The 22,896-nt window shown below is 44.2% G+C and overlaps 1 protein-coding gene across 1 annotated transcript in view; it reads right to left on the bottom strand.

Annotated features, from left to right (window-relative positions):
- Window positions 1–22,116, bottom strand: part of RNLS (renalase, FAD dependent amine oxidase) — an 80,519-nt gene extending 58,403 nt beyond the window's left edge. Inside the window, exons 1-4 of the mRNA XM_054071831.1 lie at window positions 21,990–22,116; window positions 21,242–21,338; window positions 19,874–20,016; window positions 18,261–18,419 (exon numbers count right to left, since the gene is read on the bottom strand). Coding sequence (XP_053927806.1) covers window positions 18,261–18,419; window positions 19,874–20,016; window positions 21,242–21,338; window positions 21,990–22,101 — 511 coding nt within the window. The 5' untranslated portion in view covers window positions 22,102–22,116. The remainder of the gene's footprint in view (window positions 1–18,260; window positions 18,420–19,873; window positions 20,017–21,241; window positions 21,339–21,989) is intronic.
- Between the last annotated feature and the right edge of the window lie 780 nt (window positions 22,117–22,896).

The raw sequence follows: 22,896 nt of genomic DNA, 5'->3' as shown, positions 1-22,896 counted from the left end.
CGCTAGCATCAGTCAGCACTTGGCTCTCCAAAACCAAAGCTTGGACCCTACAGCTTTCAACAGAAGGCAGGTCCTCCTACCCATTTGGTGCAAAAGCCAGGTAACGCTCACACGGCCCTTCCTTCTCCCCTCCTTTCATTTCCACCCCTTTTCACAACATCACATTCACACACTCCTCTAATCTTTTTCACTGGCCTTAACGCCAGGCAACGTCACAATTAGTTTTTAGCAGTACCGCAAAAGATTCACATGGTATCTGCTCATGATGGCTCCAGGCACATGAGAGCACCTATGTTAGACAGCCTTTTTCATGGATCGTATCCTGTTATTACCATAACACCCTGCTGGCTGTAAACCCGCATCCCTCAACTATGTTTCGATGAGTTCTCAGATGCATTTCAAAGCAATCAAATCGTGGATTAGGCACCTCAAACCCAACAATTTATTATTACTTATCACCTGGGGAGATTATATGCTTTGGACTTATAAAGCTGATCACTGTCTTCCACTTCCCTCTTATGTGAAGTCAATAAAACCTGCAGACTGGTGACGGTCAATAGGATTTCTGGAACCAAAGGGAGAGCTATAACAGAGGAGTTCAGAGAAAACAGGTGCAGGTATGTGCTTGCTAATGCCTTTTGCAACTCTAGCACTGAAAAAAAAGAGAAAAAAGACAAAAAAAAAAAAAGAGAAGCAAGTACGGGGGATATCTTCAAAGTCAAAACTGGAACCAGAAACAAAGTGTACCAATTTTTCTGTAGCTGCCTGTTGTTCTGGAGTATGACTCGGCAGAATAAAGGCTTTTGTCTTCATGCAGAAACAGAGACCACATTGCTCAGGAAGTTGCAAAAATCTACTGTCTGCAGTGTGACCATAGCTCCATTGGTTTCATGGAGACGTACCACAGAAAGTCCCAACTTTATAGAGACAGTAAATCATGACCCTGTTCCACATGAGCTGATGAAGCCAGAATAAGACTCTAGTTTTCCTGTAAGCAAGGAAGAGCAGTCAATGGGAAAACAGAAATTCATAGGAAAAAAAAAATATGTGAGATGGTCATTGCTGAGAGCATTCGACTTTTCACTTGCATTTAATGAATCTGCAAACACCTGTATTTATAAATTAAAATAGGAAGAACACTCAGAAGAGGACAGGGATACAGGACAAAGTCAGGGCTACCACTACGACTCGATAAAAGATGCCACCAGGCTTAAGACTAACATCTATATTTGAAATATTTGTACTTCCCTTTTTAAATTATATCTATCACAGATGCAAATGTTAAAGAAGGCTTTAAGGGGAAGATGAACATCAAAAGTTTTTAAATCATCAATTTTTTAAAAATATATTGTTTCAACGATACCAAGAGATGCTATTCATTCCTTGGATGTGATCAGACCAAGAGCCGGCAGTTTGTTAGCATTTTTAAGTCAAGCATCATGTAGTCAGTCATCAGCAAATTTTCTGATGCAAACAGAATATTATTCTATATACAGAAATGACCTGCTATCATGCAAAATACACTTTTGGTTAAGTGTATGGGTTTTCTGCTAAAGAAAATTTACTTCTATATACCTCAGTGAAGCAAAGTTTATCCTCAGTTTGATCAAACAAAGCTCCACCTGCTTCTATGCACTGTTTTTTTTTGTTTTTCTTAAAGATGTGTGCTTCTCAGAAGCCTTTACTTGCTTGCAGAGTGACTGAGTAACAGTGCAGTATACAAACAAGCCCTGTCTGACTGTCACTGTCCAACGTGTTATAAGTAAAAACTTATGCTCTTAGAAGAAATGTTCATCTCTCCCCTTTTGCTGGATGCTGATGAAGTGCTGGGGTAGACCTTAGTGCAGGAACACGCATATGTTAAGGTTTGCAGAGAAACTGATAAGCAACAGAATGGTTTCTCGAGTTGTTCTGCAGGGTAATGACTAAGACACTGAATTTTAACAAGAATTATATGATTTGGTTTCCTCTCCTATTTTCTCACTTGAAACAGTTGTGAATTGGCGTTAACTGATACCTATGACAGATGTCTGATGTTTTAGTGTCTAATACTTCAATGATTTTCAGAGTGTGCACCTCACAACGATGTGTGGAAAAAAAGTAAATGCTAGTAAAAACTGAATTAATAACAGATTAAATTTAGAGTTGGTTAGAAAGCCTGGTAGTTTGACCTACCAGTTAAAAATTTTAAGGATGTTCTGTGTAGTGCTCCTCAGAAAAGCTAAGAAGTCCAACATGCCATTTTGTTAATTCATTGTAATATTTTGTAAAATACGTCTCTGATAGGCCATGGTAGTAGTTTCTTTTACTGAAACCATGTTCTCCTTTCCCCTTCCTTATTTTTTTTAAATACATACGTTGGTGAAGGGAAGACCAACACAGAAAGCAGAGGGCCTAGATAAACTACCTCATTTCTCTCTTTGTATCTTGACTTCTTTTAGTGATCTAAAACATACCAAAGAGGAATTGCCATAACTCCTCTCAGTGCAATATGGCTCTATTTAATTCCCAGTTCTAAGTTATGCAATATTCTCCCCGTGAGCAGTTTTATTTCCTTGGCCACTATCAGGTACTGTGCAGCCATATAAAGCTGACTGTGTTACCATCATGGTATTTTATTTTCCTCCTACCCTTCTGGACCTCACCTGTTATTAAGGTTGTTTTTAATAGAAGGGGCAACAACAAAACAACACTTTCTATTTGCTGCAGTTCTGTAATGATGGAAACAACTAATATTGGGTAAGGAAATCAGCAAGCCTGAAAAGTGAGATTATTCCAATGTGTGAAAAGGAGAGCAGAAAACATGTCAGAGTCTGGCAGCAAACAGTCAGAACTCTATACAGGGGAAAGTGCTTTTGTAGATTAACATAAATATGTTTAGCAAATGCTGTATATTTTACGAAACGCTATGCCACATCTCGGTGTTCTCCACCATCTCTAACTGAGCTCGTTTGCAGATCTAAAGAGCAGAAAAGCCCAGACAGCCTTTCATGTCCCCAAATCGAGCCCTAATTGAACCTTCCTGCCTTACCCTCAGTGTTTATCTGTGTGGTAGGCATTGAGCTCCATTTGCACAGGTTGAGATACTGATAAAGGGAAGTTAAGCATTACCCAAGGATGAAAATGGCACTGGCACACAAACCACATTCACACTACGGAGTTTGCAGGTCCGTGTTCTGACAGTGCTTGTCGTCACACTACTGTTCCATTAATAATAGGGGGTTTTCTTGTTCTCAAGCAACTTCCTTGTCTAGTATTCAGATATACCCGAAATATAATCACTAACAGAAAGGAGCATGAAATGGCTAAAAGAAAAATCATAGCTGTGTACATTTGTAACACTTCACCCTCTAATCAGTATGTTGTTTCCTAGGGCTTCAACTCTATCGCATGTTCTGGATGTCTTATCTGTTTTATTTCTTTTGTTTTATCACACTGCATTTCATTTTGCATCTTGCCTTTCATCTCAGGCTTTCCAAAGGTTTTAGGCATGCAACCAAGCATGCGTAGCATGTGTTCTGAAAGCAGGAATTAAGAAAGCTGTACCTGACAGCAAATGGTCTCTCTGCCATAATTTATCCAGCTTTCATAGAATGTGCCTATCATGCACACAATTTTATACATACAATCAAATATATACATTAAAAACCTGGTTCCCCAGTCACTTTTATTAGCTTGTAAGAAGGTAAGTCACTCTTATAAAATATTAATGCTCAGAAATGTAACACGGTGGCAAAAAAAACTTGTTCCTTGGAAGTAATTGACAGATCAGCTGCAACCTACCAGAGGATGAAAAAATACCAGACGGAATAGAAAACAGGAAAAATATAAATAAATAAATACTTGTTGTTAGTTCCTCCTACCAAAAACTGTATTCAAAAGCCAAACTTGCCCTCCTCCTGCCATATCAAACCATTTCTTGGAAATTTGTTTATGCCTTTCTCAACTATCAATGGTGACTACTGACTCCAATACCTAAATCTGACAACAACAACAAAGAAGGCAGAAATGCCAATCTCAACATGCTTCCCAGACTTATCTGCCTTGAAAATTCCCATGAAGAAAGAAAACGCAGGTACTCGTTGAAAATTAAGCCTTACACACCACAAACTGCTGCGATACCTAGTGCCTCGACATTTGTTTTTACAGCAAAATAAAAGTACTGCCAAGATGACACCAAAACAAAAAGGTAAGGAGGAAACATTTATGGCTAAAGGCAACATGACAGAAAAGAACACTAATTTAAAAGAAACCAAGTAAGTATGCATCATATTGCCTATAAATACATATATGAGCAGCAGAGCTTCACTGCCAGAAGATTTGAGATCTTAAAAAATACCAAGCCAAACCCCTTAAAACTGGTGTCAATCTAAACCCTGCTCAGGCCAGCAGCCACCTGAAAATCCTACTTAGATTGGTTCCAAAACCACAGGCTACCACAATGTTTCACCTACAAGAGCTGAGAGCCAACCATCTTCCCTAGTGAACCTCGAACAGAAGCTGTTCAGAAGGAGCTGTCAGACTTCTTCCCCAGGGGATCACCATCGCATTTTGCCACCTCCTAAGGTTTTTCAAAGAAATTTAAAAAAAAAAAGAACTGATATGTTACATTTATTTTCCAAATATCTGATGGTGTTTCTACTTCTTCCTCAGTGTCTGAAGTGGAAAATATGGCACTGTGACTGTTATCATCAGGGAGAAGAGAGCTAGAAAAGCCACACACACTTCTAAATAACCAAGGGGCAAGACTTGGAGGAGTTGAAGTTTAAAAAGTGCTCCCTCTCCTGCTGGCTAAAATTATGACCTGTCAGAGTACTTGAAGCAGGACACAAATTAAGACTAGAATGCCTTCCTGGAAGTGTTTTGACAGCATCAAATATGCAATTTATTAGTTTCCCTTTTTCCAGCCTTACAGATGATGACCTTGCCAGGGCCCTGCAGCACAAGCATTATGCAAACTGATCTACACCAACATCTAAAGGTACCAATCATGTGATGACTTATGAAAATGTTTGAGAAATGCTAGTACCTTATAAAGCACTAACAATATAACGGTGAAGATATGCCGGTTTTTATACGCAGGAGACAAATTCTCACTCTCTCTCAAACATGAGCTACTTCCAAAAGTTTAGGATCCCACGCTATACCACAAATTGATGACAACTTCCTGTAAAGGCAAAAGAATATTGACATACAAAGCATTAAAAGTTACCAGAAATGTGTATTTCTGAAGTTTAAGTAATGATTCACTTGGCAAATTATGCAAGTTGAAATGCAAGTATGGGAAAGGACACAGTGACTCTTAAGAATTCCATCAGTATTTAATTCTTTCAGTGATCCTTTGCAGATCAATAAAAAATATTCAAAACTCAAATCTGAGGCAACATTCCTTGTTTCAGTTTAGAATTATGTGGCATTTTCTTCCAAGCAGAAAAATCAAGTGCTTGCTTAGACAACCTATCTTACGGAAATGACCAACCTTCTGGATCAAGTTGGGCATGAATTCTAAAAGCAGTTCAGCTACCTGAAAACAAGTGATCATTTTGAAGTTATTTTTTTACCTGCTTTTTAGGTGTCTTTCACCATAATACTCATTATAAAATGCAAACCTTGGTTTCAAGCTTACTTTGGCAACAAGCATGCCTTAATTCAGAACAGATGAAAGGGGTCTTCACCTGTGTTCCAAAATATACTTCCTACTGTGCCAGTGAGAAATAGACATACAAACAACCTGCAAGTCCATTTCTACACACCACTTTCTTATTCTGCACTCACTTAACAGCCTACAAGATACTTAAACCACTTGTTGTCTGCACATAGTTAATTTAATAAAATTCACTTTCCTAAATTTCTATAGGGAGCTGCCCTGTTCTCCTGAAAATATAAATCCAACAAGATGAGATCAATAAATCCTTCTTTATTTAGAGGCATACACTCACCCTCTCATACCCATCTTTACAGGGGAGCACCAGTCAGTCACATTTCAGTCCAGTTGTATGTTTAAAGCACTGGTTTTGGGAAAAAGCCTCAGAGGCTACTGGTGCAACAGGACTGGCTCTGGAAAGTCTTATTTACATGTCCCTTGTTCTTTTGAATAAATCAAGTAAAAGGACAGCTTTAATCCTATTAAATAAGGCAATACTTTCTTTACATTCTAACAATTTGTAGCAGCTGAGTCTGTTGCTGTAACATAGGGTGCTTGATCAACTAGATCAATAAAGCCAACTAATCACATTTCCATTCCTTACCTAACCTATTCCATTTCCTAAATTAAATAAGCTTTGGGGCTGTGAGATTGCCTGCTCCCCCGCCGGATGGTAGTCGAACAGCAAAACAACTACACACATGGTGCCTCCCGAAACATTCAGGCCCACCCTGATCACCCCAGCAGATCCTCAGTGAGATCCAAACACTCAGAATCACCTCCCTGACAACTGCTAATAAGCCAATAAGTGGAATTTTAAACCTCCTTCCCATCAAGTTTTACCTATGTGAGAACTTCTTATTTGGAGTGAGATAACTCATCATTTCCAGACTCAAATTTTAGTACCCACTCAACGAAAAAAAGGGGCAAAAGCAAAGCCCAAAACACCTTCAGGGCAAACAGGAGATGTTTGAAGTTTACAACATTCAACTCCTGTACTTCTCTTAGGTAGTCCAGACATTACAAATGATATGAATATAAAAAAATAAACCAAAAGTGAAGCAGGACTTGAAGTTGTTCTGCAAACCACATGTGAAGTTCTCAATCCCTCACAAGACCACTAGATGAAGAACTGATAGTAGATAACAAAACAGCTGCTAAAGAAAACAAATCCAGATAAATTAACTCGAGACCCAAATGAGCTTTGGAAGTCTCATACCTGACTTTTAATATATAAAGCTCAGGAAACAGTTAGGGTCTTCAAACAAACTATTGAGGTACCTGACAAACACAAGACCTCACCTATTTGACACAGCACACTCGTTTGCACAGACTTCACCTTTCACTCCCGGTCATCTCGTCCACGCACACACCAGGTGAGCTCTCACGAACGTCAAGTGGGTCAGAAGAGCAGAGTGGCCTTGTGATTACAAGTCTTGGAACAGAGTTCACTCTGTGACACCACCATCAACCAATTCATGTTCCAGAACACTGCAAATAACAGTACACTTGAAGAAAGCAGTGCCATCAGTAACTTCTGAAACACTGGGTTACAAAGCCAAATTCTGCCTTGAAATGAGGACAAAACTCCATTAGTCACTGAAAAAAGTTTACCAGGGAACAGAGTCACAGGAGACTCACACAGTGTTTTGAGTATCTCTGGGATGGTGGATTTAGCAGGGAATTTGAATCCTACAGAAGAGCAAGGCAGCCAACAGTAAATGTATGCTTCTAAGGCACTGCAGATAAATCCAAAACACAATACAGCTAAAATACTAAAAGGATATAATAATATTCTGGACAGAAATTATAGAAGAAAAAGGTGACTGTTCTCAGCTTCTCTGACAACATAAACCACTGCCAGCGCCGTCTGGTCTTTTCTGCTACTACATCCCCCAACCTAATTTCAGTTGGATTGACACAGTTGCCTGCTGTCTATGCAGGAAGAGGATTAAGGAACTGACCCGGGCTTTAATCTGGTAACAAACAGGCAGAAAGAGAGGAGAGAGAGGAAACACGCCTGTATCCTAAGTTTCACAGTCAGCTTTAACTGAGCCAACTGCAAATTTCTAAATAAAGAGATGGATCGCATTTCTCTCAGGTTTGCAGCCTGCACAGCCACAGCCTGAACCACACCAACCTGCCCACACAAACACAAACCTTATTAGTTGTGGGGTTTTTCCCCTTGAGTCAGTTTTCAGCCACACCAGTGACCTGACCCATCTGACACCTTTAAGGCAGTCAGTGTACGTCGCAGGGCTTCTGCAAAATACAAGTCTCTGCTGTCTACACCATGATGGCAAGGAAAAGGAAACAGAACACAGTTTGTATGAAAAGTGGCTGAGGGTAACATATTCCTGAGGGTTTTTTCTTTTTAATAACAAAGCGTACCATACATTCTTGGAAAAGATGATGCCAAGCACAAAAAAGCAGACTGCGAGCTCAATGCAAATTTTATGTTTGACTCAGTGGAGCCAAAAATCTTGTTAAGTTTAAAATTAATATTATTCTTTTCCTACTCTAATCCAAGTGTGGACTGCAAAAATAACTTAAAAGTTTGCAGACATATCTATGTGAGGTAAAGATAATCTCTGTGAAAAGAATAGTCTCGATTACAGTGTTCTGAGCAGCCAGCAACTACTAAAACCCCCCTACAAATCCAGTCTAGAGGCACAGCCTAAGCTAAGAGAATATATTAAAATGCACACAACATTAAAAAAATGTGTTCCACCAGTGAACGCTTCTGTCTGCTTACTTGACTGCAGCACTAATTAAAATAAATGCCAAAGCAAGCAATTAAACATTAAGACTGCTTACCAACCTGCACCACACTTTTCAAAGGCTTTCAACTCTATAAAAGAAATAGTCCAAGTTGTAGATTTCATATAAAAATAACGGCTATAAAGTCATCAAAGTTGGCCTATGGTCACCTTTGCACGCTTCTCTCCCAGGTATGCTGAGCAGGTGTGGCCACAGGAAAGGAGAGAGCTTTTCTAAATGTGCTTCTCTCACCACCACTTAAAAAAAAAAAAACCCAAACCCCCTCCCCCAAAAAAACCACCAAGAGCAAATCTTCAAACAAAGAAGGATTTTACTGAAAGGGAGATATGAGATGTACCATAGCATTGTTCCCAAAAATCAGCCAACAGAACCACTTTAGATTCAGGATCTAAAAAATTCAAATCTGATATAGATGCCTCAACTAGACTTACTGAAGAAAAAGTTCTTAGGAGCACATCCAGGCTTCTTACAAAACAGAAACCATCAACTCATTAAACGCATGTCCCGTGAGATACAAATAAGCAGTTTCAGAATTGCTCAGTTTGGTCACATTTTCGGGCAGGGAATGTTTTTCCTTTCTTTAGGCTCATGGCAAAGAGCAGCTATGGAAAGACTTCTTGATCTAAAGACAATCCCTGGACACTGCCAAAGACTGTCTGCCTTTGGGAAAAACTGAGAGGTATCTGTGTTTATTGTCAAGATAAACAAATTTTAGAGCATTTATTTGTTCTGTGCCAAGTATGTCCTGTGTTCAAATACAATCACCTTTATTATTTAGGAAAAAAACTAACGTGTGCATACACACATGGGCTTATGTTTAGCTGACCCAATTTTCCTGAGGTCCCATTCTCTACTTCGAGACACACTGCTGGAACGACGAAGAGTCTGGACAAGCACTAAATAAAGTTCCCGCGACCGGGTCCACTGGTACTGAAGCTCTCTGCCAAAGAGCACCAGCAGCAGGGACAGGAAGGGAAGCATGTCCAGGTTACAGCCAGGGTACGGATAGTCAGACCAGGCTGAAATATATGTGCCAACACACAAAAGCAGTACTGCCCTACGTGTCGGAAGCAATTTTTTTTTATCATCAGTTTAGCTAAATCAGCACAATCTGCTGGCAGTTTAAGGTGCAGGTGCTCTGAATCTCTCTTGGGACTACACAGGAAACCTAAGCTCAGAATTCAAACCACAGATTTGTGAGCATTTCTTTGCTCATATGGTTCAGCCACTTGCACAGTCCCTGTGCTGCTCTCCTACCCTTGCTGAAAGCACATAACGTGCCAGTAAAGTCTGCGGGCCACATGGTGAACTAAAGATCGCACCACCCCGATCCTGCTAAAAACAACTCCCAGCGCCTTTTGGGGCAACGGGGGCAGAGCAACTGTGTGACTGTGGTCCCACAGACCACTGTGCTGATACAGCTGACTTGCTGGAGGAAGGACAGAAAAAGTAGGAGGGACTGCAGGAAGACACGTTTCTGCAACATTAGTAGGCACAAGAGAGAAGCCGTGACAGAGCGAGAATGCCTCTGCAGGGCTTCTGATTAAGAGCTGTCATCCTGATCTGGCCAAAAGACCTAATGGGGGTTCCCCTGAAGTAAGCGAGCAGCTGCCCAAGCTTCCAAATTTCCCTCCAAGTTAGAAGACAAAGGGCAGCACATTGCCGGTCTGTCTTACTCCAAGATCCATCAGACCAGAGTTTCACCATTTTACCAAAGGCAGGTAGTGTTGAACGACAAAGACAAAACGCACAGTAGCCCTTTATCTAACACATAATCTATTTCATTCTCCCTTTCAAACATCTCCTGCTCCCACACATCAGGTTTAAGCCTCACATTTCCCAGATGAACAGGGACAATGGAACTAGTGCGGTAGCCTGTTTGAATTTCAATAGGCTTTCAATGTGTTCAACTGCAGAACAAGTCCATTATAAGCCCTCTGTATATATGAGACACCTAAAAATATGCTGTCAAACACACACTTAAGAATATACACAGTCCACTTTGATTTTTCTTTCCTGATGTGCAACTCCAGCTCCAGTAGCCTTTATTAAGAAAGTACTCTCCAAGAAGGGTGGCTATACCTGAGCTGCCCAACTCTGTTTCCTTTAAAGGCTGACGTTGCAGTGGCCTCGGCAGCAGCTGAACAGAGAAGCATGCTCTCTGGTCCTCCTCAGATCCTCCTCTGCTCCCAGACACACAGTCCCACTCTCTCCTTTCTGCCTGCTTCCTGATGCTTGGCAGACCCCTCCTCTAGCTAATCAGCTCCTTGGGTAAACAGAACAGAATCACAGAATCACCAAATCACTAGGTTGGAAATGATCTCCAGGATCATTGAGTCCAACCATTCCTATCAACCACTAAACCATGCCCCTGAGCATCTCATCCACCCATCTTTTTTATATACCTCCAGGGAAGGTGACTCCACCCCCTCCCTGGGCAGCCTCTGCCAGTGTCCAATGACCCTTTCTGTGAAAATTCTTTTCCTGATGTCCAGCCTGAACCTCCCCTGGTGGAGCTTGAGGCCGTTCCCCCTTGTCCTGTCCTCAGTCACTTGGGAGAAGAGCCCAGCTCCCTCCTCTCCACAACCTCCTTTCAGGCAGTTGTAGAGAGCAATAAGGTCTCCCCTCAGCCTCCTCTTCTCCAGGCTAAACAACCTCAGTTCCCTCAGCCGCTCCTCGTAAGATTTGTTCTCCAGCCCCATACTTACATATATGCTTATATCTCTCTCTTTTCTGGCTGGATCAGCTCACAGGAGGGCACAAAATCCCTCAGTGGGTGATGAACGGCAGAGCCCACACCAGCAGTGGGAGGTAGGGATGCGATGCCGTTCACTGAATCACAGGTGAAATCCAGAAGCGGAACAGAGAACAGCTCATTGTAACCATCAGGTTACAGCCAAGGAGAACTGTATTTTGTCTGACTGTGTTATGTCAACAGCTTTCCCACCGGCAAGGACCTGGGGGTGTCACTACAGAGCAGGACACGTCGCGCTTCTGTGACAGAACTGATAATATGGACAATGGCCTCTCACGCTTTCTGTCAGAGTATCGCCCGGCTTTACCTACACAGATCCTTCCACGATCATAACCTCAGACCGTATGAAAACCTGTTTGAAATGGAAGCAAAGGACCACACTAATACCAACAGCTACTCTCATGCAAAACTAATAACTACTTGTATTTCCAGAAAGCATAAATATTTGCACAGTGTGACCTCAGCTTCTACAGTCTGGTAAGTAACCAACGAATCAGTGTACGTGTTTACTCTAGACATTTTAGATATGTTAGGTGATGAGAGCAAATTCAAAGCCTGGATAAGCCCTCCCGAGATTGCCTGGAACTGGAACGAGAAAATTCAGAATGTATCACCATCCTATCCAAAAACAAAACCAGACACAGAGTGCTCAGCAAGAACTCGAGACTCATGAAAGATTATCAGAGTTGTGCTTTCCTCACTCACACCATAAAGCCTCCCTATGTAAATACAGCCCTATTTTCCTTGAATCTTCTCATCAGCTCGTATTATTTAAAGCATGTGGGACATTCACACAGATGGGAAAAAAAAAATAGGTCAGGCTTGAAACAAAAGCTGAGCCATTTCATTTTATTAGTAGGCCAAACATGTGGAACTGTAATTTTAAATACCAAGTAAAGCAACTTAATGAAAACATTCTGAAAACACAGATAGAAACTACAGCAAATCGTTGCAATCTTTTAACCGTCATGTTTTCAAATGTCTCACAAAAAACTGTACCCTTACTTATTAGTAAATGTACTGTTTTTACTTAAAAACAGTAAAAAATACTAAAACAAAGTGAACTTATTTAGTAAGTTTGACAATTCTATTTGAAAATGCACAAAAAAGGACTATATTTCCCAGGGATCACATGGAATCTGGCATGTAAATCTAAGAGTCTTCTAACAACGGCAGCCACTATAACATTCCAGCACATCTGAAATACTATTAGATCATGAACATTTGCAAAATCTAGTTCTTTCCTTTGCTAAGATCCAGCATTTAAGCAAATTTATTCCTTTTCCGACACCAAATTTACATTACAAAACTCAAACATATTTATTCATTTTCCTTTTACCTTCTGTATAACCACAATATTTACTACCAAAATATGTAAAGCCAAATACAAATAAGTGCACTAAATTTAATTCAGTTATTCAAGGTGAATATCCTAAACATCATCTGATTGCTGCCACCTATTGTTGTTTCAAACATGTTGCAAGGAGCTAGAGCCCTCTTCCCCTTCAGCCTCAACCCAATGCCCGTGCTAAACTTTTTTAAAGGCTTACGTAATATAAAGAAAAGAAAGCAGGAAAAACAATGAAGACGTTGCAAAAAGCCATTTTTCTTTCAATTTATTTTTAGGTCAATTCTACTGTAACTTCAAGAAAACATAGGACCCACACTATTTGTGACTGAAAAGCAAACAGATAAAATCAGTGAAGAGTAATTTCATCAGACACCAGTATCAGAGTCCTAAGAATGCCTATTTCACAAACTTAGTAGTTTGTGAACAACTTTAAAACAACTTTACTAGTTTAAGAGATTTCCTAGCTTATGACTTCCAGCAGAGTTATTACTACTGCCATCTCTTCTATTGCTAAATATGCAGTTAGGGGTCTATTTGTGCATGACAGCTGCAGCAGGAATGAACAAAGGTTGAAAATGAAGATCAATAAATCTAAAAAGACTGGCCCTAAGCAAGTTAGTTCTTTCACTGTCCCTCCAAGTTAAGAATTGGTAAATGCTGGCAAAATTCAAAGAAATCTAACCGAACAAAAGAATATAAGTAAACTGAAAATACTTTATAAATAGAAACATACGCATATACTTGCATATATACACACAAAAACCATATACAAAGGGTTGTATACATACAAACGTCTCCATTAATCTCAGTTTTGGCTTTGCACTCATGAGACAAATAATTCTGGAACAGTTATTTCTCATGCAGTCCATTCAAAATTGTAATTCTGGTTTCTCAAAGGCCACTGTCTTGTCTTAAAGGCATACAGCCTCAAAATATCATAACGTTCAGGTTCATCTAAAAGATTAAAGAAGAGGAAAAAGACACAAACTAATAAATCAATCTAACAAATGCTTTAGTCCGCAGAGCTTTAAGTATTAAGATGGAAACGTTGTCACTGAACACGAAATTTGGGAGGGTCATAATTTCAAACCCCTAATTCTTTGAATATCATGTAAATAAATGAAAAATATTTTCAAATAAACTTGGGAGGGGAATGAAGCCCTCCCTCACGCAGGCTGTGATTTCCCATCACTAGTCTTCATTCTTAAAGCTAGAACAGAAACCCAAGAACTATTAAGTCATCTCACTGAAAGCAATATTTTGGTCTGTTTCAAACTGGTAAGCCTCATCTCATTTGCTTTCTGCAACAGGATATTAAAGGCGTCTAAATAAAGATGTATTTTTATTTGTGTCTTTAGGACAAGTCAATATTTGCAAGTGGACAAGTAGATCGGCCACTGGACCCAAAACACCTGCATTAAGGTCAACTGACCACCAGGTCTTGGTCATCCTTGTGTTCCACAGTGAAGAGGAACTTGCCACGCGCACGTGCGAGATGTTGAAGCACCACCTATCTACACATATAGAAACCTAAATTTCAGGAGATGTCTCTGAAAACACAGGCGTAGGTGCCCAGATTGTTTTGATATTAAATAAACATACTACATGTTTATGGCAATCACCCGCGGAACCACTGCTTAAAAATACAATACTCACACCATTAAATATTCTCAAGCAAGGGGAAAGCATCGATGTGACAGAGTCAGTCTTGAGGCTTAAACAGGAAAACGGAGAATTCCTGCAAGGGGTGAACTACCACTTCCGAATAGTCATTTGAACTCTCCAGCTCAGGTTTTTCTCCACAGCTGTTCTTTTGCACTTTCACTTATTTTACAGCCTTTATCTATACCTTAATAACAATCTGTCATCAAAATCCATTTAAAACTTCACTGGGCTTTGAACTGATAGATCCAATTATACTTAAGTGGCTAAAATGGAACCTAGCATAGGTACACAGTTGGCAGTTCAGCCTCTAGCGTGCAGCAAAACTGATACGAAAAGGCATCTCAGAGAGTAACCTCAGATGGAAAGTGATGAAGGAAAATTATGGAGGATATGGAAGATCTTTAAACCAGCTGCCTCTAATTAAGAAACCGTTGAAGCAGTTTTCTGAAGCAAAGGATAGGATGCAGTAAAGGCTAGTTACAGTCAAACCAAGGGCCACTGGGGAAACGGACAAAGCTTGCTCCACTGACAGTGCTCATCACACACTGCAACGCGAGTAGGGTTAATATTAACAAGGCACCAAGACACCTCTTTCATTTAGCTTCAGTGTCTGTCTTCTGTACAATAAAGGCCTTCCAGGGCAGCAATTAAGGTAGCTGTACTTCCAAATCCTGTCTCCCTTCGCTTTAAGCCCCTTGCCTGCAGCCTCAGAGTAGTCGCACGGGACCTCTGAGAAGGCTGCTGCTGCGAGGAGAAAGCCCTCCCCTTCCTCCAACACTGTGTCCCCTTTATTTCAGCTGCAGCACAGCAGCAAAACCATTACTTCTACCCCAAGAGACAGGGAAGGGGAAGTTTGCAACAAGGAGAAGGAACCTCCCCTTCCAGGAGCAGCTGGAATTGCTAGTTTCTATACTGAGAATGCACAAATATCTTTTCTGTTAGACTCAGCAAATTTTGTCTCTGGATTTGGAAGACCAGAGCACGCAGGTGACCGAACTGCTTTACTGGTAAGGAAGCAGCCTTGGCATACGTGCAGGCCAACACCAGCGACCGGGCAGTCACTCAACAAGTCAGATCAGCTTGCACAGCCAAGCGAAAACCAACGTGTTCATTTGCACCATCGGGGTCAATTTTGGGTCAAAACAGGGAGCAGATCTGACTCCTGGCACAGGACCCACTCACTAGTGCTGATGGAGGAGGCAAAAGAAGGACAGTGTTAGCCTGAGGAGAAGATGACTATTCCTTTCAGCAGGTGTCCACAATTAACTGACTTGAGCTCAACATGAAATTTCATCTTAAACCCCCCAGAGAGGTGGATAGAGGAAACCCCTGTCAACGACACTCAGCTCTTTAACATGCAATCAATATAAAGTTGAGATTTAGAGACAGTGATCACAGAATCACCAGGTTGGAAAGGACCCACTGGATCATCGAGTCCAACCAAGTGATGTATCCTGACTCTCTAAGTCAAAAAAGGATCCATAATCTACAGCTTCTTCAGGCTCTGAAACACCTTCCTTATATTCTCACCTATTTTCTTCTCACTTCTTAGCTTAAGGAAACAGCAGTAAAAAAGCCAATAGCTCCAATGCTCAGAACTCCAGGGTATGTGGAGTCGGCCCTGTCACCCTTGACGAAGAATTAACAACTGGTTGGAAATCCGGAAACTAATCTTGCACAGGGTACAGGCAGAGAGAAGAAGAGAAATGGGGAAAAGGGGAGGAAGAGACAAATCTTGCCATATTCCCTCAGAGAAAAGTTAATGTTGCAGTTATAGAGAAGATTAAGAAAAGGATGTTGCGGAAAGCATCTAACAGTTCCAGCACTCCCAAGAGCAAGTGAAATGAACCATTCACCTTAACTACATCTTCTGAAGGGGACCTGCCCACGCTTCGGACATGGAAAGATTTAATTAACCCAGGAATAACAATTTGCAAAGACATCAACACAGATTGAGGAAGGCCTTGAGACACAGTCTAGAAGAACATGGGGAAGTCTGAGGAAACAGTACTATACGCTAGTTCCTTCTCTTCTGTTCCCAGGACATTCATCACTGACCACTGTTAGAAATGACATGAAGGGCCAGACTCACCCCACGGTCATTTAACGCCATAATGAGACCACTGAGCAATCAGATAACCACCTCGTTATGTTGGTCCCCACGGGCTGGTAGAGTTTGGGCTGTTGAGATTTCCCACCTGCTGTGAGAGGAGCTAACCAAACTGAAGTAGCTTGAGAGTCAGCCAGGACCAAGCAATATTCCATGTTACATTGTTATAATACGTCTAACAGAAACAGAAACGATGTCTCGCTAACCAACAAAATTCAGTGGGGACACCATTACTTTCCATGATGAAGGGACAGGAGAAATAAAAGAACTTACAAAACAACGAACAGCAGTCCTGTTCTTACAGGATCTTTATCTGTATAGGCACAAAGGTAGCAATAAGAGGATGTAATGAAAATACCTCCTTACCGTGATCAGACAATTTTCCCTTTGCTACTGTAAGATGCCGTGCTATACTTCAGAGTACAGCTGCCATCCACCCTTCTCCGCACCCCCTGCCCCCGCCACTTCTTTTCCCTCATTCCATTCCCGATTCTTATGAAGTGACATCAGATTGACTCTGGCACTCTAACCACGTCCACCTATTCTCTGGTATCTTTTAACAGACAGAAACCTTTCAAACCATGCTCACACATTTAAATATGTTAAAATCCAGGATACAGCAGAGCACAAGGAGGCAAGCATTGACGTTCCCTTCATCTTTAAAGCACTGACAGGATTTTCTACACACCAGAGAGCAGAAAAACCACAAATTTTCAAGTGTCTCATTCAGGAGCTGGCAGCAGAGAGGTAACAAGCCCTGCCTGGCCAGAACTGACGTGAGCCACACGGATGCCCCTGCGCTGCTGCCAGCATGCTGAGTTCACTGATCGGTTATTAGCCAGATGCAGCAAGTCTTTGGTACAACACCGCAGCTGAGGTGATAAATCCACAGCCCTACACACCTCAAATGGCTCTGCCAGAGTCAGCACAGGCCTGGCTGGGCTTCTTGGCTTCTGCTCAGCATTAGCCCTCAGAGACATATCCTGCACAGCTGTATCAAGATCTCTGCCCTCCAAATCCTCACCGTGGCTGCTCTGCAAGGACCAAGTATCACGGTAAATAGACCAAATCTGCCCACAGTCTCAGCAGCACCTCAGCTAATGAGCCCTCCCAGAAAGAACGCCGCTGGCAGCCCACTGTGGGTGGACGCTGACTGTGCATGGAGCACAGCATGGGTGAGCGGGATTCATCAGCTTGACCCCAGAGACAGGCTGGCCTCAGAAGCCTCAGACCACCTGCCTAAGCTAGGAAACCTGTCGAGACCCGAACTTACACTTCTTAGCACCAAGCTGCCCTTTCTAAGCCTCCACGGCAGCACAACACATCCACCGCCAAAGGATAAACAAAATTTACTCATTTTGAGGGAATACAACCTCCAGGAGGCAGCCAGAAAAAGCAAACAAGCCAGAGAGTCTGAGAAGCTTTCATCTTACAAACCACAGACAAGAATTGCAATCTGGGCTTCTTCTGCCCCCACAACTCATATGGTTTTAGGCATTCTGAAACGCCCTGGGGATTTTACCCACAGCACAAATGTTATGCCAGTCTTACTCTTTGGGTCATCCCTACTGCAAACATACTCAGGGCAGCACTGAAAATCAGCAAGACACGTTGACAGAGTTAGTAACACTGAGACCACCATGTGCGGACCACTCAAGAATCTCGTTCGATAACTATTTTGAAGCTACAGAAAGATTAGTACTCTTTTAGAAGTCTCCAAAAAAATAAAGATCAGATGAACAACCGACTCATGGAAAAAATAAAATTATCGAGGTTTTACCACTCATGTACCACACATACGGCCTCAAAATTACCCATCTCCCATCATCCTCGGATTCACTCTGTTACGGTAGAAATTAAGAGATAGCTCTTATTGTTGACTGTTTCTTTGCTATACAAGATGCTCAAGTGCCATTTTAGGCAAGATCCCCATGGTTTTGAGGTATTAACTTACTGTTTACAATGTCACCTTGCAGCTGAAGAATTTGTGGAACAGGGATTGTGAGAATAACTATATCAAACACTTCCGGTGGTCCTGTTTCTCTGGAGACTTCCCATTTCCCATCCTTGAGAGAGATGTGAGTTACGTGGTGTTCATAGAAGACATCCGCACCTGCTTAGAAAAAGAAATTATTAAATTCATGTAGCAGTGAATTCCACCAAGAAAATGCAGACTGGTTTTCTTCAGCAATTGGATGACTTGTAAATAGTAAAGCGCAGAGTCTTAGGGCAAAATTTCACAAATCAGGCTGAATCAATTCAAGAGCCATCATATGACATTAGAAGAGGGGAAGCTCATCAGTTGAAAGGATATCATCATCACTTCCCTGCACCAGGACTAGTATTCAACTGACTCCTCTCTGACAGGACTCTGCTCAGTAAGCAGATGGAAAACTACCAGGCGCTCTCTTTGTCAGGTTAGTGTACTGTGGATTTAGTCATTGAACCAATGCAGAGTGAAATCTGACCAGCGCAGGAGGCAGCACACGGCAAGCAATCAAAGCACAACCCCAGCAGCTGAAAAAGGAGAGCCTTGCCCCTGTTAACACCTCTCATACATCGCAAGACAGGAACATAGCTAACGATTTGCAAGATTAGGGTCTAAAAAAAACCAGCTAATTAAAAAAAAAAAGACAAACCCAATCACATGGAGTAGCAAAGCTTGACTTCGCATAAAGTTAACGTATTTCAATCCAGAGTTAAATTAGTCCGACTGTGCAAGAGGTTCTGCCACATTATACCCAACGCAGCAGTGACACAGTTTAAACTAGCAGATGATCTCCTTCAGCCTTTCCTGAAGGACTAGATTTAGACCAGATATAAGGAGGAATTTCTTCACAATGAGGGTGGTGAGGCCCTGGCCCAGGTTGCCCAGGGCAGTTGTGGCTGCCCCATCCCTGGGGGTGTTCCAGGCCAGGTTGGATGGGCCTTGGGCAGCCTTGATCCAGTGGGAGGTGTCCCTGCCAACACAGGAGGTTTGGAACTGGATAATTTTTAAGGTCCCTTCCAACTCAAAGCATTCTATGATTCCATGACTTCCAACAGAGTAGGCTCAGGTACTGCAGAAGCATTCATTTCTAGAGAACACAGGACAGAGCTCCCCACTACATTCCCTGCTGCCTGGTTAAAGAGCAGTCAACTTAAGTACACGTTCACGAAAAAACACCCCAACACTCACTTCATTCAAGCTACATCTCAAGCCTTTTCTCAATCATGGTCTCAGCTGCACTAAGTTATCTCTGTCCCAACTGTGTTAAGTCTGACTTTCATATGCTAAAGCCAATGATGTAAATATAAGCTTGATCCTGATCCTACAGGCACTATACTAGTATAGAGTTTTTTTACATGCCAGCAGTGCAGCTGAAGTTGGCGAAGCACTTGCAGGACCTGGAAACTTACAGAGCTTGCAGACACGCTTATCCATCTAAACAATTTTGAGACATAAATAAACAAACAAGAAACTTGAAAATTCTCACTGTAGATTTAAACTGAAAGATAGTCCAAGAATGCCATGAAAAACACAGTAATTAAAGCCTTTCATTTCATATAAAGGCATCTAAAAATTACCCGACTGATTTAAGTAATACTTGACAATCGAGGAGATGCCCTGGGGCGCCACGTAATTGCACGAGCCTTCTTTCATGATCATTCCTTCAACGGGTGCAGTCAGCGGTTTCAAGATGCCATGAGACAGAAGTTCCTCGTAGAAGCTTAAAGGAAGCGAAGAACACACACATGAAAACACACTGCAGGAAAAGCAACAGCAGCTGTAGTTATTTCTCACAATTAAAGTCCGGTTCCGGAATCCTCAACATAAGAAGGAGATAGAGCTGTTGGAATGGGTACAGAGGAGGCTACAAAGATGATGTGAGGGCTGGAGCACCTTCCATACCAGGTTGGAATTGACTGTGATCGTGAGGAGGAGCAAGGAGTTGGCATGTTCGAATGTAGGTGAGGACTCAGTCTCTGAGCCCACACCTCTGTGGATTGCTATGCAGCACACGCAAAGCTGGACCCTGTGATGAGCTTTTCCAGATCCCTTAGAAACAGTCTGTGAATTCCCAGCATCCAGTGGATGACAGGCTGCAGTCAGGCATGCTGTGACCCCCAGGCTTCACTGGCCGAGTGGGAAGAGAGCTGCACAGGTAGCAAGCAGCAGCACAGCAGGATTTCTGTGTTCTCTATCTATGCCTCACCAGTAACATTTGCATTTCTTACAGCTAAAAGCAAAGAGGTGGTTTAGGAACCAGGAGCTTTGTCCAACGGGGCTGGCTGCCTTCCAGGGTTTGGAACCACTTTGCGCACCTGGAGTGCCTGGAAATGAAGCCATAAGCTCTGATCCTGGACATCAGGAAGAATTTCTTCCCCATGAGGGCGGTGAGGCCCTGTCCCAGGTTGCCCAGGGAAGCTGTGGCTGCCCCATCCCTGGAGGTGTTCCAGGCCAGGTTGGATGGGCCTTGGGCACCTGATCCAGTGGGAGGTGCCCCTGCCCATGGCAGAGGGTTGGAACTGGATGGGCTTTAAGGTCCCTTCCAACCCAAACTATTCTATGATTCTAATACCTTTTCGGGTGATGAAACAAACACGCACAGGTCTGTAATATGAAGGATGCACAGCTCTCTCGCCTGGCAGGCGTGTCTGTGGAGGATCGATCCCCCACGCATCCAGCGCTGCTGATAATAAGGAACACCTGCTTCATAAGGATTCTCCATCCGTTATTATTATTCCGGAATCCTTGCCCAGCCGCACCCAGCCTCCCACTGAGGTGCGGGGTGGTGCAAACCCAGGGGGCTCGGGAACTCCGGGCTGGGAATCAACGCTACAGGCGGGGCCTCTCAAGGGAGGCGCAGAGGGGCAGGACTACCCGCCCGGCCCCGCTGCTTTCGATGAAGGCCAGGACACGGCTGGTTTCCGCGCTGCGGTCGCGGCTCTCACCTGCTGCGGGGCCCCGCGCGGAGCGCCTCGATGGTCACGAACTGCGCGCCCAGGTCGGCGGCGCTCGCGGCGCGGCGGCTCGTGCTCATGCGGCCCCCTGCAGCCCGAGGGTCAGGCCCCGCCCCTCGCGCCCCGCCCCTCCCACACCCCTCCGCCACCCACCCCACATACCTGCGCGCCAAGCCCTCAAGCCCCGCCCACCAGACCACCAGTCCCCCCCGGTCCCGCCCACCCGCACCCCAAACCCCAAGACCCGCCCACATGCCCTCCAAGCCTCGAAGCCCCGCCTACTTCTTACACCCTAAGCCCACGCCCCAAGCCCTAAGCCCCGCCCATCTGTTTTCGAAAGCCCCGCCCAACAGCCCCAAAAGCCCCGCCCACCCGCACTCCAAACCTCGAGCCCCGCCCACCCGTACCCAAACCCGTACGCTTGCACCAAAACCCCGCCCACCTCGTACACGCCAAGCCCCGCCCAGACACGCTGCAAAGCCCTAAGCCCCGCCCATCCGCAGTCAAACCCCAAGCCCCGCCCACCCGCGCGCCACACCCCAAGCCCCGCCCACCCGCGCGCCAAACCCAGGTCTCGCCCACCCGCAGTCAAAGCCTCAAGCCCCGCCCACGCCCCACCTCAAGCCCCGCCCATCCTCGCTCCACGCCCTAAGCCCCGCCCACTCGTAACCCCCTCAGGCCCCGCCCTCCCCGCGCTCCGTGCCCCCCAAGCGCGCCCCCCAAGCGCGGCCCCGCGCACCTGCGCCTCTCGCCTTGTCCCAGACGGCGAGGCGGGCGCGCGCCGCCCCCCGCAGCAGCGCCGCGCACGCGCCGCCCGTTAGCCCCGCGCCCACCACCAGCACCCGCCCCATCGCCGGGTACGGGCAGCACTGCCCCCCCCCCCCGCACTGCGCACGCGCGGCCGGGGCGGGGTGAACCGTGCGGTGACACCGCCTGAGCGTACGCACTGCGCACGCACCCCCGGGCGGGAAGGTACCGCTGCACCCGCACAGCCCTGCACACACAGCCTGTGCGTGCGTAACGGGGCACACGCACTGCACGCACTTCATTGTGCACATACACCTCACACACACACCCCAGACACGCCTCTGTGCACACGCACCTGCACACCCTGTGCACAGTTAGTGGTGCACACGCACACCCCGAATGCGCACACCTTGCACGCACGCACTGGAAACATCAACCTGCACACGCACACCCCTGCAAACGCACTGTGCACGCTTAACTGTGCACACACATGCTGCACACACTTAATTGTGCAGGGGCACACACACCCTGAATGCACACACCTTACACACACTCCGTCCATTCATACTCCCCTATAGAGGCACACAGTGCTGCACACGCACACCCTGCGTACACACAGCCCCTGTGCACGCTTAACCCACCTGGCACACACACACCCCTAAACAAGCACAGAGCCCTGCACACGCACGACCCTGCACATGCACACCCCTACACACACACTGTGCATGCTTACTTTTACACACACACCCTGAATGCACACACCTTGCACACACGCACCCCTGAACAAACACACAGCCCTGCACACATGCACTGCAAACACATCAACCTGCACATGCACACCCCTGCAAACGCACTGTGCACACTTAACTGTGCACACACACGCTGCACACACTTAATCG

Source organism: Cuculus canorus, chromosome 7, assembly GCF_017976375.1.
Source record: "Cuculus canorus isolate bCucCan1 chromosome 7, bCucCan1.pri, whole genome shotgun sequence".
NCBI lineage: Eukaryota > Metazoa > Chordata > Aves > Cuculiformes > Cuculidae > Cuculus > Cuculus canorus.
Note: the sequence above shows the minus strand (reverse complement) of the source record. Positions and strands in the feature narration are given on the sequence as shown.